Source organism: Nyctibius grandis, chromosome 9 (assembly GCF_013368605.1).
Source record: "Nyctibius grandis isolate bNycGra1 chromosome 9, bNycGra1.pri, whole genome shotgun sequence".
Lineage (NCBI taxonomy): Eukaryota > Metazoa > Chordata > Aves > Nyctibiiformes > Nyctibiidae > Nyctibius > Nyctibius grandis.
Window position 1 is genome coordinate 27,561,752 of NC_090666.1, and position 12,171 is coordinate 27,573,922.

General features: G+C 40.0%; 2 protein-coding genes across 2 annotated transcripts; both read right to left on the minus strand.

Annotated features, from left to right (window-relative positions):
• Positions 1–760: 760 nt before the first annotated feature.
• RBM44 (RNA binding motif protein 44) lies at positions 761–5,167 on the minus strand. Its single transcript, XM_068408096.1, has 9 exons — positions 5,151–5,167; positions 4,665–4,737; positions 4,257–4,353; positions 3,767–3,898; positions 2,985–3,058; positions 2,811–2,884; positions 2,104–2,500; positions 1,029–1,174; positions 761–908 (listed from the first exon to the last, which is right to left on the minus strand). Exons 1-9 carry the CDS (start codon positions 5,165–5,167, stop codon positions 761–763), a joined length of 1,158 nt encoding a protein of 385 aa, XP_068264197.1.
• A 510-nt stretch (positions 5,168–5,677) lies between these two features.
• Positions 5,678–9,801, minus strand: LOC137667375 (RNA-binding protein 44-like). The gene is made up of 6 exons (XM_068408097.1): positions 8,979–9,801; positions 8,242–8,882; positions 8,063–8,121; positions 6,659–6,835; positions 5,789–5,963; positions 5,678–5,707 (listed from the first exon to the last, which is right to left on the minus strand). The coding sequence occupies exons 1-6, from the start codon at positions 9,799–9,801 to the stop codon at positions 5,678–5,680; spliced, it is 1,905 nt and encodes a 634-aa protein (XP_068264198.1).
• Between the last annotated feature and the right edge of the window lie 2,370 nt (positions 9,802–12,171).

Here is a 12,171-nt window from a genome sequence, read left to right on the forward strand (position 1 = left end):
AATGCTACGGAAGAATAAATATCATACAACTAGACAGATGGTGTTTGTGGGCAAAAGTGAAGCTGAAGCACTGCTAAGAATGTATGGGACAGTGCGGGAAACCTGGTAGTGGCACTCCTAGCAGCCCTAAAGCAAGCAGAACACTAAGCTTAGTAGGAGAGCGAAACAAGCGCCAACCCAAGGATGTCTGCTACGGAACTTGTATATATATATATATACACACATATACCCCCTTGCGGTTTTAGCATGTTCAACTTGCTGCAGCTTCCTGCAGCATCCACTGCTGTGTCATCATGTACGATGTCCTTTAACATGGAAAAACTAACAGATGTACAATCTTACTCTGTTAGATTTCTAGTCCAGAACTGAATCTCATACATCAGACAGAAATCATCAATTTTTAAACCAAAGTTGAGCCTATGCTGGAATGTCTTTATGCACTGCTACACAAGGACTAGCCATTAGGTGTCACCTTTGTCCAGAATATGGATGATGATGTTCTCCACTAAGTTAATCAATAAAACAGTTTGCATAATAAAAACCCCAATATACCAAGTTTTATAGAGCGCATAGAGCTAGTAAGCTAATCTGTTTACAGAAAAACAGCTAACAATCCTTAGAAACCATTGTTTCAGTGGATTCATGCAGGTACTTCTTGCAGAGCTTTATGCTAAATTACTTACTAATCTGGTCAGGCTGTACAGCTACACAAATTCAAGTGGTTTTATTTCAATATATTTATGTAGGCTAGAATACTCACTTATTTCCATTGCTTTTCCTGCCCACAGCTGGGGGTTGATTTCCTTAGAATGACAGAAGTCCTTTCCACAATAGAACTGATGGGCAAGCCACTTAGGATACCTTTGTTGTTTTTCCTCACCTCCAGCAGAGCATCCACAATTTTGTCTCTATATGAATAAAATAAATAACTGTTTACATCACATTTTATGCAATACATTTAGCACTTAGTTACCACGGATATTGGATCTATTACGCATCGGGGCAGAAATGAATCCAAATACTCTCACCTGCTAGCCTCTGGGTGAATTTCTTCAAGTTTCTTCATTAATTTGGTAAAGGTGCTCAAGTTCAACGTATCAGGAGAAATAAAGGCATCATATGAATTAGTGCAGAAAGGAGCAGATGTTTTCCGCGGGAAATTTTCTCCAGTATCCTAGAATTGCATCAAAATCAGCAAAAAGTGAATGGGTTAAGTCTGTACAAGTAATACAACATACCTTTACTACTAATAAATATTCCTCTCATGGAAAAAGAAAATGACAGATACAGATTCAGATCAATAAGTTATTCTAATACAATCAGTCATATTATTCAGTCTGTAATTCAGAAATAAAACTACTATATGCATTTGTGTGATATTCCTGCTACTTTAAATTAGATCCAATTTATATACCCTTTAAATACCCTGGAGGTATTTATAAGATGTGTAGATGTGGTGCTTAGGGACACGGCTTAGGGGTGGACTTGGCAGTGTTAGGTTAATGGTTGGACTTGATTATCTTAAAGGTCCTTTCCAACCAAAATGATTCTATGATTCTGTATTTCCCAGAGGACTAGTATGTTTAAAGTTAAATCCCTGAAGGCAGCATATCTATATAGTTTATGAGAGCAACACCAGTAATTACTAACTTTGCCTTATCCTCCAAGGACCAGCCTGAGCAAATACAAAATACTGTATTTATACACAGATGTTTCTTTGATTTATATTAAAAAAATCCAAGAGTTTCCCCTCCAGTATCCCAAAATCTTTCCTGTATAAAATCACAAGACATTCACATAAAAAAAGCGTTACAAGTGGAAACTCAAAAGAGGAGAAAGGCAAGATGAAAAACCTAGTGCAAATGGCTAGATTCCTAACTGGCTTAGGGTTAAGAAAAAAAAGATGAAGTATCACAATTTAATGCAGAGGCAAATGAATGGTGCTCTCACTCTTATGCAGCATGCCAGGAATTTATTACTGACACATAACATGTTTTCCTATCCTACCATCATTCTATATATATTAAATGTAACAGGTTATGGGACAGAAATTTGAAGGCTCTTAATCTGCCATATAAAGGAGCCTTAGTAATAATTATTTACCTTTTGATTAACTCCAAGCAAACAATGTACCAAATCTTCAGTAGATGATCTCACATCAGGGCACTTTGTTTCTGAAGGTACTTGTGTTGAGCAAGAAATTTTTGAAGAAGTTAGGGGAAGGAGATGCATTTTCTCAGAAGCAGAGGTGGTGTCAGGTGCTTTCACAGAATTGGAGGGTGAAGTGAGTGTTTTATCTTGATTGTTTCTTTGACTGTTATCAACAGGTTGGATTTCATGCCAAAGCTTATTTGTAAGCACTTGGGAAACCAGATACTTACTCTCTGATGAAGCATCTACAAGTTCAACACTTACTGGTTTTCCTTTTATTTTTTTTTGGTTCATTTCCTCTACAGCTAACTTTGCTTTATTAGTGTCTCTGAGGGAAAGAAATGCATACCTAAGGCATAAAATTAAAAAAAAAAAAGAAAGGAAACTAAGTAAAACACATATTAAATTACTATCAGTAAGAACACGATGGTTCTCATCTTTTGAATATTAACTGTATCTCCATTAAACTCAACAGAAAATTTCAGACTCCTCAACTTCTCATAAGATGAGGAGCTGTCTAGAATGACAAGTTTTTGTCAACCTATCTGCATCTACATTAATTACTGAAACAAATTAATGAACAAATCCCTCCTCTCTCCCATGATTCGCTTACTTTGACAGGAAAAAAAATCTGCAACAAGTAAAACATATTAATATACCTGTAGTTGCTAGAATCCACAGAGATAAGTGTGTCAGAAATCTGATACTTCTGGAAATGTGATCTTAAATCACCCTACAAAATAGAAGCATATTTTGTTGCAAATGTATAGTACGAAAGAATTCAGAAAAGAGGCAAGACAGTACTACTACTATGTAAATAAGAACAGGCATACCTCTGACACTGAGGAGCTTAGGCCACCGACACGAATAAAAGCACACTCATTTTCACTCTCCATTATCTTCACTTCTAATAATAAACGTAAGAAAGCAAAGTGTTACTAACTATTCCTGTTTCACTTCAAGCTGACATCTCTGCAGATGTCAGAAAGCATAGCTAGAAAACCTTTAAAAACCCTAAAAGAATGAAGAGTATCTTCTAACAGAAAGTGAGTGTCCTGAGAAGCAGAACAGTTCAGTTTGTAAAATCTCTTTTCCCTGAGTATTTTCTGAGGTTTGAAGGGGCAGAAGAGGTACAATGAGCGAAAAAAATGGTCTGAAGTAACTGGTACCAGTGCTAAAGCATGGGTAGTGTACTGAGTCCCCAACCACAGAGCACACAAGCTCCCTGCTTTCAACACACTGGGACTTCTAACCATGCCTGTCAATGGGACCCAAGTCTCCAAACACAGACCATTCCCAGCTAACTCTTAAGAAGCCAGTATGGGGAAGGAAGCAGAAAGAGGAGGAAGAGAAAAAAAGAAAGATTTCCAGCTACATGACTGGCTGGACATTTACTAAATTGAGTTTAACCACAGTAGGTAAAGTTTTCAAGGAAAAATGTGGATGAAAAGAGCTGAATATCTGTACAAGCATTCACTGCAAGTCAATGAAAAAATGTCCTAAAACCCAGATAGCATTTTTTCCATGTTTACTTATGTTTGTAGAAGGAACAGAATACTCAAATCATAACTAAACACCATTAGTAGGTACGGCAGCTTAAAGCGCACGACCTCACCTCTTAAATCAGCTGTGTCTTGTTTTTCCTGTTGCTTTTTTGTTTCTTCAGATATTGCTGAAAAATCTGCTCCTGTCAAGACCTCTTTAGCATCAAACCAACATTCATTCCCTTCTTCCTTTTTCACACAGCCTTGACAGTTGAAATAAATTTCAGTGTGTTAAAATTCAGACTGTGGTGTCATATGAATGAGTACCAAATTTCTGTGAGCTTAAGAGGATTCCAGCTACCTACATGACTTGGTACCACATTAAGAAGAGGTGATATATACTAGTTTTCACTTCTAAAAGCAAGATTCTTTTTTTTTTTCACTTCAGTAGCAAAATTTTTTCTCAAGATGTGAAGTATAATAAAGAGATGATAGAATTTTAAGCATTCCATCACAGAAAGGACAGCTGAGTATCCATATGTTTCACACAGGGTTTGTTTTTTTCCCCAACAACTTAACTAACAAATAATGTAGTATTTGTACTAGAAGCAGATTGCTTACCACGTTCCACATCCACATGTTGTTCTTCAGGTGTCTCGGAGGAAGCAGAGTCATTTGGCTGACTGCCATCAGTTAAACACGCAGTCTGTGGATTGTCCTACAAACATGTTTCAGTTATGCTATAGCACTTGCACCTGATTATATGCTATTTTTCTGAGCTTCAGAATCTTAATCGATTAAACAGGTAAACTTTAAAAAATTAACCTACTGATCACCTTCAAGAACCCCTAACATATTTTATTTTGAAAGGATGATCAAAATTCTGGTCACATCAGCTGCATTTGTGATTACTGGCAGAGAATCCCAGCTTGAACCCTGAAGACAGTGACTGTATTTGCATATACCTAAAATGAGACTATGCTTCACAACATTAACGCCTATGAAACTCAGTAATGAAGAAATCCCTACCATCTTGACAGAAATTTTCCTTCCTTGCAGTTTTGGTGCTTCGAAGTCAGCTTTTCTTGCACCTGAAACAGAACTAAAACAGATTCAAGAGTTTCATACAAAATACAGCACAACAATTTAAAATTCTACAATGATACCGAGTACTCTGAAATATTAATACTTCCAAAAGCTCACAGTAAAATAAGTAAGATGTGCTTAATAAATCTTAGAAATGAGAATCAACATTTTTTGATACCTGCATTTTATAAAAGCATTGTTTGCAACCTGAAACATAAAGCTATGTTCTAGGTTTATGTTAGGCTGTTTTTCCTTTATACCTAGATGGCTTTCTGTGTGATGTTTTGATGTATGTCTTTACCATTTGAAATCTCTATGCAATTTTTGCTTAATTTTATTAATGCTTAACAAGAAATTTGAAAAAGATCTCTAGTTGTTTACCTGATGCAGTACAAGCTTATTGCCAAATTTATTTTAATCTCCACTTACAGAAAGTAACTGGACATGGTTCTTGAACATGCAGTACCCTATGTCTGCCTAAAATATGAAGTTATTTTTCTATCATTCTTCATAACTGAATTATAATCTTAGCAGAAGACCTGCTTATATGCCTAATATTATCTGCGTTGGCAGAAAAGTCTCTTTGTTTTGGTTTGGGTTTTTTGGGTGTTTTTCTTGTTTTGTTCATTTATTCTTTTTTAAAGACAGATAGCATTAAGATTAGAGACAAAGATTTTAGTAGTGAAAGTAGGGAACCAGGAAAATTACCTGTAAATTGAAAACTTTTGCTATAAAGATAGTAAAAATACAACTCCATAGTTTGCATATTAGAACACTACAAAGTAAAAACTTCCTTAAAATAAAATCACTGTACCCAAACTGCTATGCTAGTCTTTCAGCTAAACAATCTGGAGCAACAAGATACATCCTGAAATAAATAAATTCTAAGTTTAGCATCTTTTAAACTCACTTCGCATTTATTTTGAGCTTTAATAAATACCACAAATGAAGACTACTTACTCATAGCAAAGATCCTCTCTGAGCAACTGTCAAAAAAGAAAATATTTGTCTTAATTTTATGAAGAAAACAATTTATATTAAAAACAAAAAAGCCATTAAGAAATTACCTTGTAGGGGACATAAGAAGAGGAGATTGGGAACAACTTCACCTCAACTGATAGCGGTGGAAGTGCACCTAAAGGTATGCCCTTTTCTATTTGCTTTCTCATACTGTTGTAATTCTTTTTTAGCTCTTCCAAAACCAACATGAGAAATGAACCTAATTCAGTATTTCCATGACATCTGTTAAAATATGTATAAAAAAATAAGATCAACTTAGACGGACATATTTATTTTACTGCTTCCAGAACTGCCCCAACATTTGACAGTGTTTAAAGACTCCTCCGCATCCCACAAGAACAGGAGCTCAGTAGCTCTATGGCGCCGTACTCTGTTTCACAGCATTTACTAGGAGCTCTCTTGAACCCCCTCCTACGCTATGGAGCAGACACTACTGCTGTAGTAATGAGGTTTTATAGCTGTCCGTGGCACAGTGGTGAGGCAGGACCGTGGTGAATTCCAGGTTCCTTACAGGTCATATGCTTTATGAGCCAGAGGCTCTGCAACCACCATGCCCTTCCTGCCTCATCTCTTAACAATCCTGCACCTCCTCTCTCTTTCTCCTTTACCACTTCCTCCCCTCTATTAATCTCATCCACTCCTGAACAGCTTCTCTGTACTATTCCTTCTGTACTTTTTCTTCTGTACAGAAAGAAATTCCTGGAAACAAACTGGTTTTTGCTGGGTCTGTGAGTGCTACAGAAAATTTTAGGCTGAAAACAAGACTTGTCAGTTATGAGAATGTAAACTCTTTTGGACAACACTACTAACTATAAACATTATTTCAAGCTATGCATAGACTACATCAGTAATATTTAGCAATTAATGCCTTTTAACCAGGTTATCTATTTCATTTAAAACGACATTAAAGTACATGCCTGCTAAAACACATGTTTTCCTCCAAAGCCAGTTTGTAAATCTTCAAGCAGTGCTGATAACACATCTGATAATGAGTGTTTAGAATCTGCAATTCTGCTTCAGTCGCTCTCTGCATTATTTTTTGAAGGTAGCTTGATGCAGAACTCCTCACAGCTTGTTTGTCAAGGTGCACTGGCCTTTAAAATAATAATAATCAAAAATTTGAAGCCCTTGAATCAATATTTACATTCTTTACGTTTGATTTTGAAACAAGTAGGTTTCAGAAGCTATTTCTGATATGATTTAAGGGGAAAAAAAAAAAAAGAAAAATGTAATCAGTTCCTCCCATTTACTGCACTGAAAAAAACGATGTCTTCCAGTAGCTTTCACATTATAATCAGCTTTAAATGAGAGGCGGAAACTGCACAAGCACCATAATTTCTGTCCAAAAGTGTGGTCGTAAGAACAAAAAAACTTCGCAACTCTGTTGATCTACAGATGCACTTACTTTGCTTCCACAGTCACAGAATAATTTAGGTTGGAAAGGGTCTCTGGAGGTCTACAATACAAACCTCTGCTCAAAGCAGGGCTAACTTCAAAATTAGCTCAGGGTCTTATCTAGTCCAGCTTTGTTGTTGGGTTTGGGGTTGGTTTGTTTGCTTTAAATCTCCAAGAAAGGAGACAGTACCACCTCTCCAATGCTGTTCCAATACTACTCTCACTGTAAAAAACTTACACCCACTTAGAATTCCGCTCACTGTAACTGCTGCCTCTTGCCCTTTCAAAACACACCTCTGCGAAGAATTTAACTCCATCTTCTCGGCAACCCAGCACCAGATTGCCAAGAACTGTAAGGAGGTTCCCCACCTCCCCAGCCTTCCCTTCTCTGGGCTGCCCAAACCCAGTTCCCTCAGCTCTCCCCACACATCAGGTGCTCCACCAGCTCCCATCACCACCTCCATGGTCCTCTGGTGGGCTTTCCCCAGTCTGCCAGTCTCTCTCTTGCACTACAAGGCCCACAGTTGGAGATACCTTTCCAGATGCAATCTCACAGGCACCAAACTGAGAAGAACCAACACTTCCCTCCATCCCCTGGCTGCACTCTTGCTAATGCAGCCCCAGGATGTCATTTCCCTTCTTCACCATACGGGAGCACTGCTGACTTACACTCGACTTGTTCTTGGACAGTCTGCAACCACAGACCAAGGCTGCTCTGGTCTTTGTTCAGCTTCAGGAGGTCTTCAGCTCATTCTTCTCACTTGTCCAGGTCCCTCTGAAAGGCAGCCCTACCCTCCAGCATAGGAGCTGCTGCCCAGCAATCTTTTAATACCATCAGTTTTGTTAAGCCATGGACAACCTTTCAATCCTGAAAAAAATCTTATGCAGCATCTAGAAATCCAAACCAAGAATAATTCATGACTCACCTGTCAGTGCTTATCTTTAAATTGCTGCTACCAAGCTCATTTTTTGATTCCTGCTGTTCCTAAACAAAAAACATTTCAAAAAAGTTACAGATTAACATTTGTATAGACAAGTTCTGAGCAACTTTAAGTTAAAAAAAGTTCTATATATCAAAACTGTTTGGGTTTTTTTTTAAAATTACCTGAATTTGTGAACTACTTTCAGCTGTTGCAGTATTGCTATCTGAGTGTTCTTCCAGGATGTCAGTCAGCTGTGACCAAATCTCCTCTGTATTACCGGCTCCACATGACCAGTCTGTATTGCAAGCAATGTCTGCACGGGTTTCACAGCACCATCCCACAGGTCGAGATTTGTTCATCATTGTTATCTCTGTATTAATAGCCCTGGTCGAGAGACAAACCTGAGCACTGGTACTTCTGCTTGTTGTAAAGCAAGCTCTAAAATCAGAGCTCGCATCAACAGCCTGGTTAATCGTAGAGTCACTGGTAACGTTTTTTAAGCCTTCACAACACTCTAACTCCGAGGTCAGACAGCTGGTATTTCCATGGGAGGATTTATCTGCAACTTCCACCTCAAAACAGGGATTCTCAGCAGTGAGAATCTCAGAGACTGGAAATTGGGCTTCAGCATCCTTTGCAGTGTAGTCAATGAAGCTGGCACCATGTACGCACACACCAGATTCTTCACAACTGTAGAAATCGGAGGCCCCTACGCGTTCGCAAAATTGCACGGCTGCTGCAGGGGCCCCCTCCCGTGGCGACAGTGAAGGATTCTCTTGCTTCACTGAGATGCTGTGAATGTGTCTGTCATTCTCTTCAGACACTCATTCACTTGTGCCGTCCATCAGTGGGATGTCTTTCACCTCTCCGTTTTCTAAAGTGTCACATACAAGCAGATTTGGATAGACCCTTTCTTTACTCCCACAAGAACGACTTTCAAGTATACTTTCATGAACACCACTGTAACACTCTGTTTGCTCTTCCTGATGTTCACAAGTCATGCTATTGCAATCTGGCAGAGACAGAGAGTCCCAAAGCAGGTGGAGAAGCTCTGGCATAGCTGCTTCTGGGCAGGTCTGGTCACCTACACCATACTCAGAAGCAGAAGAACAATCTTCTGACACGTCAATGAGATTTCGTCCCTTTCCGACTCCACTGCCTGGAACTTCATGAACTGGATCTATCAGCTTCAAGGTTTCGATTCCTATAGTTTCCCTTTGCTCAGAAAATTCACTTGATCTATTACTATCATCAAAATCTTGCTCGTGAGCACTGAGATACTCCAGCTGTGAATCTTCACCTAAACAGCTTTGTCTGCAATCATCACACCCCCCGCAACTGAAGTGTGTATTGTCACATGCCCTTCCTGACATATCAGCTTCTTTCTTGCTTTCATCTACCTGTGCACAGCAAATTCCCATTCTCTTTTTATTATACATGTCAATATCTGCATCTAAAGATGAACTTAAGCAACATAAGCTTTCCTCTGACAACTTTAATTCTGAAACATTGACAGAACATGCCTGGCCAAAAACAGAGTGGTTAGCTCCTGTGGCAACGTCTCTGATGAGCATGTGCTCAGCTTCCTCAGCGTAAGAAAAAGGATGGGAGGTCTGGTTGAAGCATCTCCTTTTGCTTTTAACATCGCTGTTCTTTTCAAATTCCATGGTACAAACACTTAGGTCCTCCTCCTCAGAAGTAATCCACACAACTCCCTTACACTGCAACCTCTCAAAAGTCATCGGCTTGTCTCTTCCTATCAGTTTATCACCTTAATAAAAATTAAGAGAAGTTTGAGATACTCCGTGGTATACAAGAGGACATTATTGTTTAAAAAAATGTTAAAGTAACCACCTTATTTTTACCTACTGCATGCTAGTACAGAAGCCAGGAATTATACGGTACGTTCCCAAAGAAATCCTAAGAGATCACGGAAGGCTGTTAAAAGAATTTGCTGTTCTTGCTTGTGTGATTTCAATTGAGTAAAAGCACCCTCAGAGACCAATCAGTCCTATTCTTGTCACACTCTTGGGCAAAGTTTCCATCGTCTGACCGCTGCATCATTTCTTGGCTGAATCATCAGAATCCCTGTTGATACACAGTGAGCTATTTACATCGTACGCTAACTTCATGACAGTGCACAAGGTGCTTCGATGCATGTACTGACTCCGACTCAGGATGCTGACGTTATCCTGGATTCAGTGACCACAAACTGACCTCACATCGTAAGCACTCCTTGCCACAGAAAGCTTACAGCTTCTTGATCCGTGACCAGTGTATTTACTGTAGAGAACATCCTCCAGTCCAGGAGCTATAAAAATTTTTAAAACTACTTAAACGAGTGAAAAGGTGAACTTAAGAGCTCTATGCCTTCTGAGAACTAAAAACCCTTCAGATGTCGGACAAGGGGGAAACAGAAGCATATTCCTTTTAATTCTGGGGAAACAAAAATAACACAGAACTGGAAAAAAACCTGGGAATCTTTACAACCAAGTGTAAGACATCAGGGAAAACAGGAAGATAGTTTATTGGATCAGAGCGCTTCTTTTAGCGACAGAAGCAAGCTGGACAATACATCAAAACTTTTCCCTGCTCTGGACATGCAACAAACCTAGTTTTATAGCAAATATGAACAAAAAGCAGAGAAAAAGCTTATAGGGATGGAAGACGCTCTTTGTGAAGCTTATTTCTTATAAATGGTTGTCAAGTCGTCTCCGCCTTCCCCCCAAAGCTTATAATGAAGAGAGGGATACATGCAAATGTTAGACATTTCTCAGTTAGGTATGCTTTTCAAGCTTCTGAGATGAAACATCATGATCTTATATCACAGTCATAGGTCTCTAACCCAACTATACTCTTATGTAAAGCACAGCAAAATACAGTCCTGTCTGTAACTTTTACCGCTGCGAGGGCATGTGGATCAACCATGGGTTTCACATGCTTCTAAAGAGACAAGTCAGGGGTTCATCCTCCAGAGGAGGTTTCCAGTGTGGTGAAACACAGTCCGTGAGGAACTGAGTGAAGTACTGAAGCGAGACGTGGGCTGCTGGTAGAGCATGAGGGGAGACTGGAAACTTAGACCTGTTTCTTGGCCACTGCTCTTGGATTAACACACAAGTTACGCGAGCTTTTGTAGGGGGTGTAGGGGTCCACTCCCAATATAAACAGTGTGACCCAGGCCTCGTATCTGCACAGTTTGCAGAGTGGACCCCTAAAAGCTAACTTCATGGTAGCCCTTCCTCACAGGGAAAAATGGCTTGTCTCTCAAATCTGCATCCACTGATTCTCCTCCATTAAGGATCAGCATTAAAATTACATCATTTAAAATCACTTAATAAAAATAATTTAAATCATTTGGTGGACTTGGTAGTGTTAGGTTAATGGATGGACTCGATGATCTTAAGAGTCTTTTCCAACCTAAATGATTCAATTATTCTGTGATTTAACAGAAGTCATCAACAGAAGTCAGTCACCCTCCAAAAAAAACCTTACGATAATTTCATTATGTGCTTCCACGGTTGCTTTTGTTTCATGTTAGCTTTCTTATTACACTAACTTTACCTTCATCTCCTATTGCTGCCAAAGCACATCTCGGATGCCTATACATAAGTCACAACATATTATCACAGACATGCGACTTTTCCCCCACCCTTTTCCCTTAAGAACAAGAAACAAGAACCACAATAGCTCTAGGTACGTCCTAGATAAATAACAACTTTGCTGTTACTACTAATGACGCAGCTAGACGCTTATCAGCCAGGTCGGTTAGAAACCAACCCTGCAGCACGGAGAGCCCCAGCTGAGCCCCCGGGGAGGCAGCGGGGAGCCCTCAGAGCAGGTCGGTGCCCCCCCTCGCCCCAGGAGGAACCCCCAGGCAGGGAACCGCCGCTCACAGCGCTCACCCCAGCTCCATGGAAGGCTGAGCAACCTTCCCGCTGCCCAAAGCCCCCCCGTCCCATAACGCCTCCGTCCCACAGCCGAGCCCCCCCCGTCCCGTAACGCCTCCGTCCCACAGCCGAGCCCCCCCCGTCCCGTAACGCCTCCGTCCCACAGCCGAGCCCCCCCCGTCCCGTAACGCCTCCGTCCCACAGCCGACCCCCCCCCGTCCCGTA